The sequence below is a fragment of the Pristis pectinata genome, chromosome 5 (genome assembly GCF_009764475.1).
Source record: "Pristis pectinata isolate sPriPec2 chromosome 5, sPriPec2.1.pri, whole genome shotgun sequence".
In the NCBI taxonomy this organism is placed as follows: Eukaryota; Metazoa; Chordata; class Chondrichthyes; order Rhinopristiformes; family Pristidae; genus Pristis; species Pristis pectinata.
In genome coordinates, this window is record NC_067409.1 from 78,139,996 (window position 1) to 78,161,338 (window position 21,343).

The 21,343-nt window shown below is 42.0% G+C and overlaps 1 protein-coding gene across 4 annotated transcripts in view; it reads left to right on the plus strand.

The window, feature by feature from the left end:
- LOC127570627 (F-actin-uncapping protein LRRC16A-like) overlaps nt 1-21,343 on the plus strand; it is a 261,851-nt gene that overhangs the window by 127,638 nt on the left and 112,870 nt on the right. For all 4 annotated transcript variants that reach the window (XM_052016361.1, XM_052016362.1, XM_052016358.1 and 1 more), the window contains exons 14-16: nt 381-458; nt 16,350-16,426; nt 20,794-20,898. In XM_052016361.1, coding sequence (XP_051872321.1) covers nt 381-458; nt 16,350-16,426; nt 20,794-20,898 — 260 coding nt within the window. The remainder of the gene's footprint in view (nt 1-380; nt 459-16,349; nt 16,427-20,793; nt 20,899-21,343) is intronic.

The window sequence follows — 21,343 nt, forward strand, 5'->3', positions numbered from 1 at the left end:
TGGACCTCTTTGCCTTTTTTTCTTCCTTTACAACCATCCTTAAAACTCTTTGACCAAGTTTCTGGCTTATTTTCACCTTAAGTGGCCTATAACTTTCAACTGCAGTTATTTCCTTGAAATATTGCTTTCTTCATAAATGCAAGCAATGATAACTGTTGATTGTGACAAGTAGAGTGAAAGCCGTTGATGTAGTGCAGCTTCCTCCAAATGCCAGTGATTGTTAGGTGCAATCCTTTTAAGTTAGACTACCACTTCAGCTTACTATGATTTACTTTGATTTAAGAACCAGAAATAAAATGAAATTTTTACACTTTGATGCATGAATTTAAGTAAAATTATCGAGCATTTTATTCAGTTTTATTTTGTTTGTCCTTTTACAGAACCTGTACAATTTCCTGTCTCAGCCAAATGCACTTGTTCATCTTGATTTGTCAAACACAGACTGTGCATTAGATATGGTATGTACATGTGTTTCTTATGGTTGGTATTTACGTGTTTGAAAGCAATGATCTAGATTTTCCAGGCAGTGACTAAGTGGCTTCACTCGCCTCCAAGGAACCTGCCTTCAAGGATTAAGCTTGATATAGTGTGGATTTCTCAATCTTTGACTTGATTGCAGTTTTGCATCATCTATTAGGAATCTGTCAAGCATGAATGATATCATCCAGATGGCTGATTGATTGAAGAGTTTTTCCAGCACACATCAGGATGTAAAGATGCTGAAAATCATAAATCTTAAAAGTAAAAATTTGTATTTTTAAAGTCCATAGAGTATTGTTTCTGTAATTCTGATTGAGTGACATTCTGCACATATAAAAGAGGGGTTTTAGAACCAGTTCTATCATAAAATGTCATGAAAGACTAATTAACACCTCCTTCAACAAGGTTTAACATTTCCATTTTTTTTCCAGCAAGAATAATGCATTAAAAGTTTATGTCAGATCACTGCTTTTTGTGTTGATTGCATCTGCAAAGTCTGAAGCAATGCAGCTGTGGAAGGGCAAGGTGTTGATGACAAGATTTCTGGATTTAACTGCATGTTTGGAAACAGCTTAAGTTTCTGTCAGTTGTACAAAGTACCAAGACAAGCACTGGTTGTGCCTTTGTTACTGTGGCAAATTCTGGGCTAACAAGTGTTTTTTTAAAATTGCTTATGGGATGTGAATGCTGCTGGTATGATGGCTATTAGTGTTGGTCCCTAATTGGTCCTGAACTGAGGAGGCAGCTAGGAGTCAGCTGCATTGGTGGGTCTGGAGTCACATGTAGGCGAGACCTGGGTAAAGGTGGTAGATTTCCAACTCTGGGATTTTAGAACAATCTTGTAGTTTCATGGTTACTTTTGCAGTTAATGTGATTAGTTTTAATTCCAGGTTTATTTACTTAACTATTTGAGTTTAAATTTCTCAGCTTCCATTGTTGGATTCAAACAACCGTCTCTTGATGAACTCTGGCTGCTAGCCCAATAACTTCATCACTATGTTACTCCGCATACTATCTATAGCCACGTGCTATTAACTATATCACATGGGGGACTTTTATCCTTCACTTGTATAAGTGAAGCACTGAATGGATGAGCAGCTCTGTAACACTTCTGTGTCAACACTGTGGAGAAATTTCAAAGACATACGGGTAGGTTAATATGGGGGTTTAAAATGGGCGGCACGGACTCATTGGGCCGGAAGGGCCTGTTACCACGCTGTAAATAAAAATTAAAGAAAAAAAAATGTGCTTGTACAAATGGAACATCTACTATCCAACTTACTTGGAATGTAGAGTCACTGAATCACACCTATGCTAATGAAGAATGAGCAAAATCAATTACCGATTAAATTATTCTAGAAGGTTGTAAATATAAAATATGGGGTTTTATTTGAGGAGAAAAAATGCTTGATGGTCGGTGTAGACTAGGTAGGCAGAAGGACCTATTCTGGCACACTCTGGTTCCATGAGCTCTAAGCTGACCATTCACTATTCAAGCAAATTCTTTCCCAGTTTCTGAAAAGTATGGAACACCTTGTCTTCCTCATTGTTTTTGTTTTACAGTAAAATAGGTCAAGTTCTGTAAAACAAAAAAGGCAGGAGATCCTTTCTGTAAGATTACCTCGAACAAAAATCTACTCTAGCCTTCATTATAAAGACAGATGGATTTGATTGCCTGGCCCTTGCAGAAGTAATACATATTTAATCTCCCATCTTTGAAGAAGAAACGAAATCACTGACAATCAACATGCAGTTTTCTTGCATCAACTTTAATTCTACTACTGTAAAGGTTTTTTCCCAGTAATCAACTTTTTGTACGTATGTGTGTCTGTCTGCCCTGTGTGTGCCCATGTCTCTCACTGCCTCCATCTCTCTGTCTATATCCTGTAGATTTAGGATTCAGAACAATGTTAGCACCATATCCCTTAATACCCTTGGACAGCAAAGATCTAGCAATCTCAGAGTTTAAATTATTAATGAAACATCTGCTTTTTGTAGGAGAGAGAGCCACACTTCTGCAACCCACAGCATGAACAGATGTGTGTTGACTTCTCCCCAGAATAGCCTGGACTCTCCCACAACAGAAAATTTTCTGGCTCTGCAATCAGTTTCTTTCTGAGTCCTATTAATCTCCATCAAATTGATCTTTCTTTAACCATTTGTATCCTAGTGTGTACATGCCTAGTTAATATAATTTCTCCTTGTGAAATGCTGTTAATATTCTACTGAATGTGTACTGCTCACGACCTACAATTCTCCCTGCTCAGTTCAGTCATGTCTCTAATGACCTGAGTTCTGAGGTTGCTAATGGGACCAGTGTGGGGAGCATGAACTCTTCCACCTATGGGGCAGGTGAGTGGATAATTTGTGAGGTGGTCCACTGCTTGCACAGGTCCACTGAGGAAGCTTTGCGATATCCTTGAATCTTTCCCTCTGTCTCCTCCCATAGTAATCTCCTCCCATGACAAAGCTTGGCATAGAGTGTCTGTTTCAGGAGTCCAGTGTTGGTCTTGTGAACGAGGTGGCCAGCCTAATGTATGTGACTGAGTGTTAACTACGGCCTCAGTGCTGGGAATATTAGCCTGGGAGAGGTCTTTCCAATAAATCTAGAGGATTTCACAGAGGATGTTATCTTGAGGTGCCTGCTATAGGTAGTGCAAGTTTCAGAAGCGCACAAGAGAGCAGTGATCACTGCTGTCTGGCGAACCAGGGGTTTTGTACCAGGTTTGAGGTCTTCAAATACCCTTTTCCTGAATTGACCAAAGGCTCTGTTATGAAAAAGCCATGTTCCAAGCATTTTTTCAAGAGAAGGACCCTGTTGGAGTTGGTCTTCCTAATGTCCTTCTTGCCAATTACACCTTGCCAGAGGGTTGTGTCCCTTCCCGTCCTGTCATTGAAATCACTGGCGAATATCAGTCTGTCTCTGTTCTGGGTGTGGAACGGGATCTTTTTCAAGGACAGAAGTCTTCCTTGGCTTTGTCTGAACCTTCCAGGGTTTGGCGGTGCAAACTGATGACCAGAACATTTGAGCAAAGGAGCTAGTCATAAAGTGGTCACTAATTCCATAGGGAAAGTTGCTGAAATGCATTCTTGATGGCAAACCTCAGTGGATGATGAGGAGGTTGTTCCAGTTTGCCCCTCTGGAGGTTGTTCCAGTTTGCCCCTCCAGAGGTTATACCGAGCATCTTCTTCCTTAACCTGGCCATCTCCCACCTGATATTGGAGTCATAGCATGGAAACAGGCCCTTTGGCCCAATGCATCATGCAGACCAAGGTGCCCATCTAAGCTGGTCCATGTGCCTGCATTGGCCCATATCTCTCTAAACCTTTCCTGCCCATGTGTCTGTCCAAATGTCTTTTAAATGTTGATGTGTCTCAGTCAGTGTGGTGATGTCAATGTCAAATAGCCCCACATTACGATAGCGGGGGGGTGTTCAAGCCTGTCGCTGTAAGGACTGCCCAGCGGGATCTTGATGTTCCAGGTCCTGAACCTCGTGTTGTGGAGTGGAAGTTTGCAGTTGTACACCAGCTATCACACAGGCTTCTGACTGGCCCCTAGATCCAGTGGGTTCAAGATGACTGGAGGCCAGTCTTCTCTGCAGAGCAATTGACGCTGCTGTAATAGTGGGCATGTGTGGAAATAGTCCAGCACCGTGCACGCTGCTCCACATGTGCACACATGTGGGATCGGGCACAGGAACCATTGCCTCCTGCCTGGTTCCTCATCCACTTCTTGCACATGCTCAGGGCTACTCTTATGTCACAGTTCACAAGCCCAGCTGCAAACCCAACCACAGTGGTCCTGCTCCCCAGCTCTGGCTGTAAACCAAACCACACCAGTTCCCAACCCCCCTGCTCACACCAAAACACACCGGTCACTCCCCTCCCCTCCCCACCCCACCCCACACATTGAACCACACCGGTCCCCAACTCCCCCCACCCACATGCTGAACCACACCAGTCTTCAACCCCACCCACACACCAGTCACCAGCTCCCCACACACACTGAAGCATGCTACTCCCCAAACACACCGAACCACACCACTCCCCAATTCCCCCCCCGACACACCAGTCACCAGCTCCCCCTACACACTGAAATATACATCCCCAAATCCCCCACACACATTGAACCACACTAGTCTCCAACTCCTTTTCTCTTCCCACCCACCCCCTCCCCCCACTGCCCCACACACTGAACCACACTGGTCCCCTGTACTACTTTGCCACCAACTGTTATCAGAATCATTAATAAAGCCAGAAGCGTGGTGACAATTGCAGGCTGCGCCCAGAACACTCGACGCAAAAGATGCATTTCACTGTGTGTTTCGATGTACATGTGATTAATAAAGATATCTTAAATTCTATTGAATACCACTAATCAATTCCTTTTAATTCACGTAAATATCCTTTATTTATTTTTACTCTGCAGTCAATCTCGTAAGCAGGTCAATAATGCCATTAGCTTTAATTTTGGCCAGTTGTCCCTTGTTTGGCCCATTACTACATTCCTTCTAGAAGTCCACATCAACTACATCCAAGGAAATTCTCTTGTCCAGTACTTCACCAACTTTCTCAAATAACTAAATTGAGTTTGTTGGAAAGGTTTGTCCTTAAAGAACTGACATTGGCTTTCAAATTGGCTTAACTTTATCCATCCTTGGTTATAGTTTTAGTAGACAATAGAAAACAATGCTGCATAATTTAGAATAACCAATGCTTCAGCTCAAATGAACAAGTTCTGTGCTGCTTCTGTTTACTTGTTTGGGTGCTGGTCCTGGCCATTGCTTGAAGCATTTTTTTTCATATGAATGTCAAATGATGAAGGATGTTGGGAATATGGCACTTTTTCTACCACCATGAAGTGCTTTGAGAGGTTGGTCATGGCACGCATCAACTCCAGCCTACCAGACAACCTGGACCCATTGCAATTCGCCTATCGGTGAAACAGCTCTACAGCGGATGCCATCTCCCTGGCCCTACGCTCAGCTCTGGAGCATCTGGACAGTAAAGGCACCTACGTTAGACTATTGTTTATTGACTACAGCTCTGATTTCAATACAATAACTCCAAGCAAGCTTGTCACCAAACTCGGAGATCTGGGACTCAACACCTCCCTCTGTAATTGGATCCTTGACTTTCTAATAAACAGACCGCAATCAGTGAGGATAGGCAGCAATACCTCCAGCACGATTATTCTCAACACTGGTGCCCCACAAAGCTGCGTCCTCAGCCCTCTACACCCTGTACACTCACGACTGTGTGGCTAGATTCTGCTCTAACTCCATCTATAAGTTTGCAAATGATACTACCGTTGTAGGTCATATCCCAAACAGCAGTCGGAGTACAGGAAGGAGATAAAGAGCTTAGTGGAATGGTGTCATGACAACAACCTTTCCCTCAATGTCAACAAAACTAAAGAGCTGGTCATTGACTTCAGGAAAGGGGTCGGTGTACATGCACCTGTCTACATCAATGGGTGCTGAGGTTGAGAGGGTTGACAGCTTCAAGTTCCTGGGAGTGAACATCACCAACAGCCTGTCCTGGTCAAATCACGTAGATGCCACGGCCAAGAAAGCTCACCAGTGCCTCTACTTCCTCAGGAGGCTAAAGAAACTTGGTTTGTCCCCTTTGACTCTCACCAACTTTTACAGATGCACCATAGAAAGCATCCTATCTGGATCTATCACAGCTTGGTACGGCAACTGCTCTGCCCAAGGCCGCAAGAAGCTGCAGAGAGTTGTGGGCACAGCCCAGCGCATCATGGACACCAGCCTCCCCTCCTTGGACTCTTTACTTCTCATTGTCTTGGTGTAGCAGCCAGCATAATCAAAGACCCCACCCACCCGGGACATTCTCTCTTCTCTCCTCTTCCATCAGGTAGAAGATACAGGAGCCTGAGGGCACATACCGCCAGACCTAAGGACAGCTTCTACCCCACTGTGATAAGACTATTGAACGGTTCCCTTATACAATGAGATGGACTATGACCTCACGATCTACCTTGTTGTGACCTTGCACCTTATTGCACTGTGCTTTCTCTGTAGCTGTGACACTTTACTCTGTACTGTTATTGTTTTCACCTGTACTACATCAATGCACTCTGTACTAACTCAATGTAACTGCACTGTGTAATGAATTGATCTGTACAATCGGTTTGTAAGACAAGCTTTTCACTGTACCTCGGTACAAGTGACAATAATAAACCAATACCAATATTTTAGCGTGTCCAATGGCATCAAGTACTTAGATCAGTTACAACAGATCAAGTGTAGGTAATATGAACTATGTTCATTGCTAAATAACGTTTTTCTCCCAGTAGTCCATCTCATGACATCTGAGTAACAATCCTGATTTGTGCTTAAGCAAATTACGCAATCAGAAATGGCATTTTCAGATGTGAGCACCACAAGGGAATGAAGAAGCATTACTACTTTCACAGACATTCTATTTACAAATCTTTGCTATAACAACATTGACACTTCTGTGCCATCAAATTTCTCAGTGTTCTGAATAGCATGTCACTCTCCCCACATAAGAATACAGTGTACCAAAATTTTACTTAATGAAACATTTTTCAGAAAAGCAACCCTTTCGTAAATCAAGGAATTCCTGTCCTGAGATTACTTATTTCACTTAGAGCTATGGTAAACACCAAACAAAGGAGACTTCACTTGATTTGATTTAAATTTCTATCCCAGTATTCTTGGTGTCCAATCCCATGAATCATTGTTTTTGTTTGTGTTAAATCCTATGTGCTGTTCTTTCTGTGTTGAGTGTGCCAGTTAGCCACTATTGCCAGCTGTCTATAATGATCACACTGACAACCAGAATTCGCTGAGCCATCTGTTTGATCAGCTTTGAACTGGTGATGAAGCTCGAGGTAGCGAACCACTTCATATGTCGGTATTTTGTTCGTGACCTGATTGGCTGGATTTATTGACACTAGAATTTAATATCTGTGTTGCTCCAGTATCTTGAACAGTATGACCTAAGGATTTTGCTGCAAAATGTGACAGCCAGCATTGGGTATACACAGCAAGCCCATAGGTTTGGCTATTCCCCTCCATCATCTGAATCTGACAGCCAGGGGTGGCAGGAAGGGATCCACGATCCACTATGAGTGAAGATAGCTTCCCATAACGTTGAAGATGCAGATTTAAGCTGGTTTAAGAATATCCACCAACGGAAGCCATGAGGATGTTGCTTACCATGCTTTTCCAATGGTAGAAGTAATGGTTTTAAGGTTTTTCATATATTTACGCTGTGTTGTAGCATAGAAGGTGGTCATTGGTCCATCAGTGTCACAATGAGCAATCACCTTTCCACAATTTGAATATTTTTTTCCAATTTTCCTGTTTTTTTTCTTCTAGAATTTATCCAATTACAGTTAAAAACTACTAGTCAGTCTGTATTGATTGGGCAATAATGATAGAATTTGGATGCAGCTGGAAACAGTTTAGAAAATAGTTTTGCATTTAAAGCTAGTTCTGCTAGTTTGTGGGGTGCATTGGCTGAGGTAGATTGGGGAATGAGATTAAAAATTTTGGTAGATGTTAAACGAGCATTTTCAGAAGTATTTTTAAATTCCATTGAGAAATAAAGATCTTGCAAGAAAAGGCCTGGCAGTCCTGATGCAGGGTTTTGACCTGAAATGTTGACTGTTCCTTTCCCCTCATAGATGCTGCTCAAACCGCTGAGTTCCTCCAGATTGACTGTTGCTCCAGATTCCAGCATCTGCAGTCACTTGTGTCTCCACTTGTCTGGCTAACTAGGGGGTTTAAAGATAGAGTTGGATTGAAAGAAGATGTTTGTAATGTTGCCATGGACATGTAGATGGAGAGAGTTTTATGAAACAACAACTGAAGATCAAAACATTGAAGAGGATGAAAGATTGAGTAAATTAGCAAGAAGTATATTTTAAAAAAAGCTTCCATTAACTAGGTAGATTAGCAAATAAATGACACAAAGACAAGAGAAATTATAATGTGGCATAATGAATTAACTGAAGCATTAAACATGCATTTTGTGACTGTCTTCATATTTGAAAGGTGCAATAATTGTAGCAGAAAAGGAGGGGCACCAATTTTCTAACTCATGAGTCTCTCTGTCCAACGGCATCTAAATTCTATTATTGCCCAGTCAGTACGGACTCACTAGTAGCTTTTAAGAAGTAATTGGATAAATCCTGGAGGAAGAAATTGCAGAAAAACGGGCAAAAGAACATGCAGATGGAGGAAAGGGGGATTGCTCATTGTGAGACCCAGTGCTGGACTGCTGGGCCAATGACCACCTTCTATGCCACATAATTGTGTAATTATATGATTTTTAAAATTTAAAACCAGCACTTTTGCTTTTGGAAAAACATGATAAACAACATCCCAAGGACTTTTGTTCTTAAATCGGCCTCAGGCTGCAGTGTTCCAGGACCAGGAAGTTATATGCAATCACAGGGGACCATGGAATTTACTACTTATGGTGAAAGAGAAGGGAGCCGTTCAGTCCATCAGGTCCATGCCAGCTCCCAGGAGAGCAATCCCATCAGTCCTATCTTCCCCTCTATAGGCCCACAATTTGTTCTCTGTCACTCAAAAGCAATTAATATCACTGTGGTAAAAATCCTGTGGAACTCAATAGGACAAGTCCCCCAGATCCCCCAGGTGGATAAGGGAGAGGCGGTAGATGTTGTGTATTTAGACTTTCAAAAGGCCTTTGATAAGGTGCCTCACAAGAGACTGATTAATAAGATGGGAGGTCATGGAATTACGGGTAGGATAACAGAATGGGTGGAGCATTGGCTAGTTGACAGGAAGCAAAGAATGGAAATAAAAGGATATCGTTCTGGTTGGTTACCGGTTACTAGTGGTGTGCCGCAGGGGTCGGTGTTGGGACCGCTCCTTTTTACCTTGTACATTAACGGTTTGGATGATGGAATAAATGGTTTCGTGGCTAAATTTGCGGATGACACCAAGATAGGGAGAGGAGTAGGGAGTATTGAAGAGATAGGAAGGTTGCAGAGGGACCTAGACAGTTTAGGAGAATGGGCAAGGAAATGGCAGATGAGATTCAATGTAGGGAAATGTGCAGTTGTACACTTTGGAAGCAGAAATAAGCGGGCAGATTATTATCTAGGAGGAGAGAAAATCCAAAGCACGGAAGTACAAAGGGACTTGGGGGTACTCGCGCAGGATACCTTAAAGGTTAACCACCAGGTCGGATCGGTGGTAAAGAAAGCGAATGCTATGTTGGCATTCATTTCGAGAATGTGTTGATGAGGCTCTATGGGGCACTAGTGAGGCCTCATTTGGAATATTGTGCACAGTTTTGGGCCCCACATCTTAGGAAGGATGTGTTGACGTTGGAGAGGGTTCAGAGGAGATTTACGAGGATGATTCCAGGAATGAAAGGGCTTACGTATGAGGAGCGTTTGTCGGCTGTTGGACTGTACTCACTGGAGTACAGAAGAATGAGAGGGGACCTCATAGTGACATTTAAAATATTGATAGGAAAGGACAGAGTAAATGTGGCTAGGCTGTTTCCCTTGGTGGGTGAGTCCAGGACCAGAGGGCACAATCTTAGAATTAGAGAGTACAGTTTCAAAACAGAGATGAGGAAAAATTTCTTTAGCCAGAGGGTGGTGAATTTGTGGAACTCCTTGCCACGTACAGCAGTGGAAGCCAGATCAGTGGGGGCGTTCAAGGAAGAGATAGATAGATATCTAAATAGTCAGGATATCAAGGGATATGGGGATAAGGCCGGAAATTGGGATTAGAATAGTTTTTTTTTTCTTCTTCTTCTTCCCCCATTCCCCATCTCTCATTTCTATTTCCCTTTCCTTGGAGCAGACTCGATGGGCCAAATGGCCTGCTTCTGCTCCCTTGTCTTGTGATCTTGTGAGATCACATAATATCCAATCTGGATATCTGACAGAGATGACTGCTGAGATAGTGGATCATCAATGAAGGCTTCCAAAATTCTCAAGATTCTCGAATAGTCCCAGAAGATTGGAAGATAACAAGTATAGCAACAATTTTGCCTCTAGAAGATCATTGTCGTAAGTATGGAGGATGCTGCAAAGATGGCTCTTCTGAGACAATTCCTCACAGGCAATCTGACAAAATCCCCACCAGGAGGAGACAGAGAGTGTCCACAGTATCTGGACTTACCTGAAGTCCATCATCATTAGCCAATCATCAATCCAGGAGCCAATGAACTACAAACACAAGGTGTTCTTGCTTTGGAAGCTCTGCCATGTCTCAAGGGAAAAGAAGTGACTCTACAGCTAAGATGCAACAGAAAGCACATGACCTATAAAGAGCTGATGGTGATTGGAAGGAGCACAGGAGGTCCAGCAACTTGTTGACATATGCAAGTTCTTCAGTGCTGTTAAGGCCATCTATAGCCCTAGGACCCACCATACTGACAGCCAATAATGGAGATTATCATCAAGTTCAGAGCCAGTTAGTGCTACTGGAAGAAGCACCACAAAGATCTCCCCGACTGTGACTCTGAACGCAATGTGAGCCCCCTTGACTCCATCCTCATGAAACTGTGTGGTCCAACCTTGCGACCACCCTCGATCAACAAGAAGTCAAAAGCTACCTTACAACCAAAAAAGAACAATGTCCAGGAGCAGATAGTATCCTGCTGAAGTTATATAACTTGGTGGAGAGGAATGCCAGTAACGAATTCACAACCTGGGAAGAGGAGGACATGCCAGGGGACTTCACAAATGATTTATTTCTGACCATTTTCATGAAAGGTGACAAATACAATTGCAGTAACTTCAGAGGAGTCTTCCAGACTAGTGTCAAGCAAGGCTGAGTCATCACCTCAACACTTTGTTTCTGCAATGCTGGATGTCACCTCCAAACAAGCTTCTCACTGGAGTAGAACTAATCCACAGGATAAATGGAAAACTGTTCAATTTGCATTGCTTGCACTCCAGAACCAAGGTCATCCCAACTTTAGCCATCAAGCTGTAGAACCAAGGTGAAAGTTGTGTGTACTTGCATTCACTGTCTGAGTTCCATCATCGACCAGCTCAGTGAAGTAAGTAAGAGAATGAGCCTTACACATAACATCTACAAGACAAAGCTCCTTTACCAACCTGCCCCCTGCAACACCACCTCCGACAATAAAGGTCTGCAAATAAGACCCTGAAAAATGTGGACAATTTCCGATATCTTGGAAACCACCTCACATTGAAGGCAGATGTCGGTGATGAAATTCCAAATTGCTTTCAATGAACCAACATAACCTTTGGTCATCTGAGAGGGTGTATAAGTATCAAGACTACAAGCCCATCTACCAGGCAGTGATCCTCGTCTTCCTGTCTTCCTGTATACCTCTGAGATGTGTGCTATACCTGTTACAGGCACCACAAAGCACTGGAACCAACTCTATCTCCAGCCAACATACTCCAAACCCACTGGCAGAATTAGTCTCCTCTCCCAGAGCAATATCTCTAGTGTTGAGACCTTAATTAAGCTTAGTTGGCTCAATTGAGCCTGTATGCCTACACCAGCCTCATGAAACAAGTATACTATTCCAAGCTCTGTCAAGGCAAGACATTACCAGATGATTGGAGGAAAAGGTTCAAGGATGTTCCTAAAACCTTAAAGTGTAACACCCCCAATGATTCTTAGTGAACCCTGCCCCACAACCACTCAAAATGGAGGAGCACCTGGGATGGTACTTGAGAACCTGGAATCCACTCATCGGGAGCACACACAAGCCCAAACTAGAGGGCAAAAGGAATGCACCACCTGTCAAGCTACCAACCCACCTGCCCCATCAAGGGCCACCTTCCCCATCCAGAGACTGCGGGTCCTACACTGGTCTCATCAGCCACCTCTGAACGCACAGATCTGGAGTAGAAGCAAGTCATCCTTGTATTTTGATTTCCTTACATCTGCTGGCAAAATGCTGAAATCCATTATTAATAATGTGGTAAAAAAAAATCAGGATGTGATCAATGGGGTTTTATAAAAGGAAATTGAGGTTTTTTTTAAATCAGCATGTATGGGTGGAATAGATAAGGAGGAACCAGTGAATGAAGTTTATCAGTATTTTCAGAAGGTATGTGATAAGCTTTCTTACAGAAGGTTGTTACATTAATAATGGCTCACTGAATTGGGGATAATATGGATAGAAAATTGGTTAAGTGACAGGAAAAAAAGAATAAGAATGAGCTAATCTTGTTCAGTTTGACAGGCTGCTGCCTGTGATTAGTCCTGGGTCCTGAACTATTTTATAATTGAGATCACTGATGCAGACAAAGGGGAAGAGCGTGAGGTACCTCAGTGTGCTGATGATACAGAACTAGGTGAGAATGTGAGCTGTGAAATAGACTTAAAGGATCTGCAGTGGTGTCTAGATAAGTTGAGCCTTGATGGCTTTGGTGTGCTAACTTGGAAGAAGCAGCACTGAATGGCTGCTATACCTGGAAGGAGTGTTTTCCTTTACATGTACATGGAGCCAATTTAGTGTACCGTGTTTGGCGATCACAATGTGATCTCCTTGCCATTGGTGAAATGGAACATAAATTGCGTGACCACCGAGCAGAGCGCATTCATTCTTTCCACACGGGTGACCTGAGCTTCCAGTGCCTTTCACTTTAATCCTCCATCCCACTCCCATTCTGACCTGTGTGTCTTGTTCCTAATTGCTCCAATGAATAACGACCTGTTGAATGGCACATTGCAGCCTTTGGGACTCCGATAATCAGCTACTTGTATTTCACGTTTCCCCAACATACGGTGTTTTTCTCTCTCCTGCTTTTCTGGATCTCATTTATTGCCTCCTATTTACCTCCTTCCTCCAGGCATTCCTTTCCCAGTTCTTTCACCTGGTATCGCCATTATGTGTGTAATCCATCCTCTCTTGATCTCCACCTCATCGGGTCAAATGGAAGGGCTGACCATAATCTCCCTGATCTCAAAGGGTGCTTAGATAGCGCCTTTTGTCACAATGTCAAATGCAAATCGGTCACTGACTGGCATGTAGCTCTTCACAATTATAGAGATTTGTTATCCTGCTCCTTCAGGCAGGATTCCTCAGTTCTGCTCCAAATCTGAGCAAGTACCATCAGAGGCAAAAATGTCCCAATGGCATTGAATCTGCACTTTGACCATTGGAAGATTTCATCTATGGGTCACTTCCTGTTTGGTGAGGGCACTTCGTGTGGAATGAAGCCTGGCATCGGTACTGAGTGAAGGTGAAATGGCACCTGACCAGAGGCACATCCTTCCATCGATCTGGATGATTCCTTTAGTGAGTGCCGTTGTCCTCAAACCCTAAGAGTGACATCCTTCTTTCATAGAACCATAGAATCATAGAACAGTACAGCACAATACAGGCCCTTCGGCCCACAATGTTGTGCCGACCTTTAAACCTCGCCTAAGGCTATCTAACCCCTTCCCTCCACATATCCCTCTATTTTAAATTCCTCCATATGCTTATCTACCAATCTCTTGAATTTGACCAATGTACCTGCCTCCACCACCACCCCAGGCAGTGCATTCCATGCCCCAACCACACTCTGGGTAAAAAACCTCCCTCTGATATCTCCCTTGAACTTCCCACCCATTACTTTATAGCCATGCCCTCTTGTATTGAGCATTGGCGCCCTGGGAAAGAGGTGCTGGCTGTCCACTCTATCTATTCCTCTTAATATCTTGTATACCTCTATCATGTCTCCTTTCATCCTCCTTCTCTCCCTTAGTCTCTCCTCATAATGCATACTCTCTAAACCAGGCAGCATCCTGGTAAATCTCCTCTGCACCCTTTCCAACGCTTCCACATCCTTCCTATAATGAGGCGACCAGAACTGGACACAGTACTCTAAGTGTGGTCTAACCAGAGTTTTGTAGAGCTGCATCATTACCTCGTGGCTCTTAAACTCAATCCCACAACTTATGAATGCTAACACCCCATAAGCTTTCTTAACCACCCTATACACCTGTGAGGCAACTTTCAGGGATCTGTGGATATGAACCCCCAGATCCCTCTGCTCCTCCACACTACATAGAATCCTGCCATTAACCTTGTACTCTGCCTTGGAGTTTGTCCTTCCAAAGTGTACCACCTCACACTTCTCCAGATTGAACTCCATCTGCCACTTCTCAGCCCGGCTCTGCATCCTATCAATGCAGATAGGATTGATCCTATCAATTAGATAGGATCCAATCCTATCAATTAGAGCCAGTAAAAAGGTACAGTAGTGGTGCAGTGATTAAATTACCAGATCAGTAATCCAGAGACCTGTACTAACAATCCAGAGACCCACGTTCAAATCCCACCAAGTCAACTGTGAAATTTAAACTAAATAATATGGAAAAACATCAACTAGTCTTCGTACTAATGACCACAAGAACTACTGCTTGTCATAGAAACCCATCTGATTCATTCTTGTCTTTCAGGAAGGAAATCTGCCCTTAGGACTTTAAATTGGAATATTCAAGTTGCCATTCTGCTTTAATTATGTGGCATGATTCCACCCGCCTTCACAAAATAGGCATATGTTGAAGGAGGTGTTGGATTCTGAGAAAAGATGGTCAGCCCGGTAAGGGATGGTTTCAGAGTGCAGCTAATGTTTATCTGAGACCTGCCCAAGTGACCTGAGGGAAGTTTGACTCCAGTGATAGACAAATAAGTGACCTTTATCTAATTACTGTTGTGTGAGCAAAAGAAACACAAGTAATTCACTGCCTTCACTCGGCCCCAGTGATTGATCAATTTTGCTGTCTACAATTCCTAACAAAACATTGTATTCATTTGTAGGAGTTTGTTTTTAAGATTATCATATCTGCTTTGGGAAGCTTCAAACTTTGGCTTTAGTGCAGTGTTTCCTGTAATTTGTTGCTGACAATATTCAAACATTACAATAGTCTGGCACTTTGGGACTCTGGTAATGCCGGCCTAGCAGATTTTTCAGGCTATTGGATATTGCTCCTATTGATAGAGGCATACAACATGGAAATGGGCCATTTGGCCCAACTGGTCCATGCTGACCAAGAATCCCACCCCAGCTAGTCCCATTTGTCTGCGTTTGGCCCATATCCCTCTAAACCTTCCCTATCCATGTACCTGTCCAAGCACCTTTTAAATGTTGTTAATGCACCTGCCTCAACCACTTCCCCTAGCAGCTCGTTCCATTTACTGATCATCCTCTGGGTGATAAAGTTGATCCTCAGGTTCCTATTAAATCTCTCCCCTCTCACCTTAAACATATGCCCTCTAGTTCTTGATTCCCCAACCCTGAGAAAAAGGCTGCGCCTATCAGTGCCCCTCAGATATCCAAATACTCCTTCACATTTTTTTGCACATTACACAGTGGTATAATATAATGCAAGTAAGCTTTACATTGAACCCGTACACACACGTACTTGTGCACATGAAAATAAACTCGATTCGACTATAATAAATTTTCCCGACAACCCTGTCAGTTTAAAGGGAGCACGGCATGTACAAACATTCTGGACCTGGCTCTGGCCACAGATGTACCCACATTTCCTATCCCTGATTCTCCAGACCCCAACTCCGGTTCCAGCAAAGCTGGCCCACAGTTCTAACTTATAATCTGTTTGCATTGTGGATCCCTGACTCGTGTTCTGAACTAACAAGTGAGCCAGGCATCAAACAATCAGGATTTCTGAACAATTAGATGCTGGATTATTGGAATTTTACTGTAGACTAACAGGCAGTAATGACGAATGATTGAAAAAAGAGAGAACGTACATTTCTATAGCACCTTTCACAAGGATGATATGTTTTCACAACCAAAACATAAGAACTGTTGCAGTCATCTATTATGTAAGCTGAGGTGATGTACAAGATGTGATGGGTCACTAAGTGATCTTGTTTTTCAGGTGTGTGCAGCACTTCTGCGGGGCTGTTGCCAACACCTGGCATCTCTTCATCTGTCTAAAAGTATTTTCTCACACAGGTAATTAATTTGTTTTAAAAGTTATTTTCTTCACTTGATAAATTCTTGCCAAATTTGTACAGTTTATTTTGGGAAGGGATGAGAATGAACTGACTTCTGCAAATGCCAGATGTACAATTTTACTTCAGTTTGCTTTCTGCTTTTCCATTTTCCTTTTTCTCTATGGAAACATTCAGTGTGACTAGTATTTGGTGGAAAGTAGGATAAGAAAGTGGGAAGTATTGAGGTCTGGGAACTGATGAGGTTATTAGCAACAGGGTATTTGAAGGTTATGCACCAGTAGAGTTTTTCTGAAAACTGCTTTCATTTTTTATCTGCCAGTGATATTGCAGTCAGCTACTAGGAGTAGCTCAGGCACAAAGCCAAAGTAAATATCCCCAGTTTGCTAAGGACATTCTCTTCCTAATAAAAATAGGGTATTTCCGTTGATTAACTACTTGCTTTACAGTTGCAGAAGGTTCGTACATTGGGTGAGGCACACTGTAATCCTGTATTAGATCAGTATTATAGAAGCTAATCAATAACAAAAATGGATGCTGAACATTTTTTTCATCAAGTGATTTCAGTTACAGAAGCAGTCCTTAAATGGTAATACAGTAGCTTGCTAAAGCATTTCAATTCCTTCATAATACTTGCACTCAGTGAAAAATACATTGGTGAAAAGGCATTGTGTATTAACAGATAAGCTTATTTAGCTGTGTATGCAAATGATGCATTAGATCATGTCGAGGACTGGCGCTGATTAGATTTGAACCATTATCAAAGATGTATTGTGCAATATACTGGTTATGCAGATCTTCAAGGAAATCTGTGCAGTTATACAATGCTTTTCGTTTTAAACCAAACCCTTGCGCATTCTTTCCCTGACTAAGATTTTAGAATCCTTCACCAACTGAGTAAACTGGGTATTATTTGACTTCCCAGTAAGCTAATAGATGAGGATGCATTATTTCTTCTGATATTTGTCAAGGAAATACACTTAAAAAGATAGGTGCAATATAACTGACAGATAATGAAACTCGTATAAATGCAAGCCCACCTGGTTGGGGTGTATTTTTTAAAAAAAATTGTAGCCTGCTATTAGTAAAGACCCTTGCTAAGGGCCGTGAACACTGTTCCCTCATAACATAGTCACAGATCACCTGAGCTTTTTGTCCAGCTTTGGAAGATAAAACACACTTCACAGTGGTAATTTGTTGTTCAAGATTAAAGTTCTCTTGCAGTTTTCTTCCTCAGTTGGGCAAAAGATGAAGCATACTTCAAAAAATTCACTTCATCTTTTCAACCTTGGGTAGGTCTGGTGTTCTTAACCTATGTTACCATGCATACCCTTGAGAGAAATCTCTTGGGTTACAACAGATAGCACTTTACATGGGAAAAAAAGTGCACCTATATTCCAAAGCAAGGACGAATATTCACGCAGAGATGAAGAGTTGAGACTCAACTTTAAGTTATCTGATATTTAAAATCCAAAATGATTTCAATAATGAAATTAAAAAGATCCATAAACATTACTACCAGAAATAAAAATATAAAAAGAATTTTACAGGAAGGTGAACTAATAATGGAACTTTATAAATTAAAATAGTATCCTTTGGTCCTTGGTTACCGCTTCCTGCGAAGATCCCTCAAGAAACCTTGTGCTCTAAGATAGATTTTGACACCTGTTAAGTACAATTCTTCCATCTTTGCAAAGGGACAGTAAATAATTTGATTGGATAACAGGCCACTGTAAATTGCTCCTACTGTGTAGGTGAGTGGTAGAATTTAGGGGGTTTTGAAGGAAATGTGGGGAGAATAAAATGAGATTAGTGTAGGGTTAGTGAAAATGGGAATTTAATTCAGTGGGCCAAAGGGCCTGTATCTGTGCTGTATGACTCTATGATTAAATCCTGACTCCTTGACTGCTCTCTCAGAAGGATGTAAAGACAAAGGAACCTATTTATCTAGCAAATTATCTGGTCATTTATCTCATTGTTTGTGAAGTTTGCTGCACTGCTATTGTTATACCAGTTCCTTAAAATGCAAAAGCAGCCTTATTTAAGGAGTAACAAACAACCTGCTGGAGGAACTCAGCGGGTCAAGCAGCATTTGTGGGAGGAAAGGAACTGTTTGCGTTTCGGGATGAAACCCTGCATCAGGACTCTATTCCTTTCCTCCCACAGATGCTGCTCGACCCAATGAATTTATCCAGTGGATTGTTTGTTGCTCCAGATTCCAACATCTGCAGTCTCTTGCGTCTTATTTAAGAAGTGTTATCTTAACTGACAAGCATGAGATATTTCTTGTTATATAACACTGTGCTTGTATTCCATATTGGAGAGTCACGGAGAATAGTCATTTTTCCCACCCATTGTTTAAAGAATCCATAAATTTTCTCTAAGGTTACTAATAATGCTGTAGATGTCCCTTCTTCATGGTTGCGTCTATATTTTGGGACCAGGTTAGATCCTCCGAGATGTTGACACCCAGGAATGAAGCTACTCCCCCTTTCCACCACAGACCCTTCAATGAGGTCTGGTGCTAGTAGTTAAAGAGCAAAGTAAAAACCTTTTTTCTCGGGAAGTGTTCCCCTGCATGCCCTCACTCCCTCCCACACTTATATTTCCCAATTGATGAGATGGTTACATGGAAATGAGGAGGAATGAGACTGGCATGTGTGGGAGCTGGCAAACACCCGCTGGACTTAATGACCTCCTGTGTTGTTATCGGGTGTATGATAAGACTGGCTCCCTCACTCACAGCTAACATTGTTCTCCAATCCAGTTCACCTCTCCCAGTTCTCCCCTGCCCCCATCCTTGTTCACTGGCCTTCCTGCTCCCCTTCTGTTTACCCAGGACCATGTCCAAGGCAGGTCACAACCAACCTGTTGTTTAATGACTATCTGAGAGGGGATGGTGCAAAGAAAATAATACTTGTTATACCTTCTTACGTTTAACAGGATCTCAGTACTCCCAGCTTTGTTGATTTTCCTGCACGCATTCTTTTAGGGCCAATAAATTTTCCTTTATAGCCTTAGGTGATAGATGTACACTGCCCTATCAGTCTGTTATCAGTATAAATAAAGCTGAAAAAAACTGCATCAGCTTGAATCATTTGAAGAAATGAATGAGAAGAAAGCATGACTGCCATGTTCTTTGTCAATTTGGAAGGCAGGAAGAAGACAGAGCCTCCTGTTTCTCCTTCCCTTATAGCAGAACTACTATTGATGACTGCCATATATGCTGAGCGTCAGGGTTTGAATAAAATCCAAATAGAAAGATTCAAAGCTCCATTGGTGGACACTGTTCTAATCGGTCCAGATGTCTTAGTGGAGTTTGTTCAAAATTTTCTCTGAGCTAGCATCTGTCAACATTTTCTCTTCCTAATGCAAGTCTCTTAAGATCAAACAACAATTCACTGATGGAATTATTTCTATTTTTAATTACTTGCCTAGAGATATAAATTCATACTCTGTCTCAGCTCTCTCTGTAAATAGTAAAAGTTGTATGGGTTTCTGAGAATTGTCTTCTAATATCTTGATTAATTTTATCTAATGTGCACATCACCTGCTTGCAATTAACACTTAGAAAAATTAATTAAAAGAACAGTAATCTGAAATAAAAATCAGAAAATTGTGCAGGTCAATTGGAGAGAAAAAAGGTCGTTATTGTGAGCTATACAGCAAGATAAAAAGCAGCTTTCTGCTTGAATTTTGAGCCAGCTCGTAAAGTATGTTTTACTTATTAATTTGATTCATGGGGTGCATAGGAAATGTGTGGTAAAGTCCCAAAAATTATACCAGGTAGATACAAGGGTAATGAAGCTGTAGTCATAAGACATGTTTCAAATGCATGCATTTTTTTCAGTTTTTATTTAAAGAGTAACATCATACATTTGGATTGAAGACCCAGATGGATTTTTCATAGCATCTCCTACTTCCCCTCTTCCCCCCCCCCCCCCCACCCCACCCCCAATGTAGATCAGAATACTAAAGCGTCACTATGTCATTGCGGATTTGGGAAAGAGGCCAGCGTTCTGAGCTGTTGTAATGTTTAGTTCATGAAGACGTGAAGGTTGTTAAAAGATTTCCTCAGAAGAGTATGATGTAAAAGCTGTTTACAGAATGAAGGCTTTGAAGAACAGGTGTATTTATGCCACCTCTTAAACATGTAATAACTGTAAAAGCATTGAAAGTTGGGCTATTCCACCAGCCTTGGTATGCATCTTTCCAAATGCATTTGATTTGTAAGATGTAAATTTCAAAGACTTTCATGTGCACCAAATATCATGAAAATGTTACGGTTTGGTATATTTTGTCTACTTCAAAAGTAATTCTGTTATATGACTAACCTCAACATTAATTCTTCTTCCCCTATTGTTGTAGGAAGGGTAAAGAAGTCCCTCAGTCATTCAAGATGTTTTTCAGCAGTTCACTCGCGTTGAAGCACATCAACTTGTCGGGCACCAAACTTCCTCCGGATGCAGTCAAGTCAGTATTGGTTTCTTCTCTTTGGGCATTTCTCTCACATAGGATAGGCAGTGTAGAAACGGGTCATTCAGCTCAACCAACCCATGTTTACACTGTACTCCAACCTTACCCCATTTTTCCTCATCCATAATCCAGCTCTATTTCCTGCTGTCTTGCACATTTGTCCAGCCTCTCCTTAAATCTACTTATATTGTTCAGTTCAACTGCTCCTCCTGGTAGCAAACAGAGCCATACGGCTCAGAAGTAAGCCCTTCAGCCCACCAGATACACGCTGACCACCAATCACCCATTTTTCAATCCTACACTAATCCAGTTTTATTCTCCAATTTATTCATGAAAATGTGGGAAAGTAAAAGAAAATGGGATGAATGTAGGATTAGCGTAAAGGGTTAATGGGCAGCACCGACTCAGTGGGTCAAGGAGTCTGCTTCTGTTCTCTACGTCT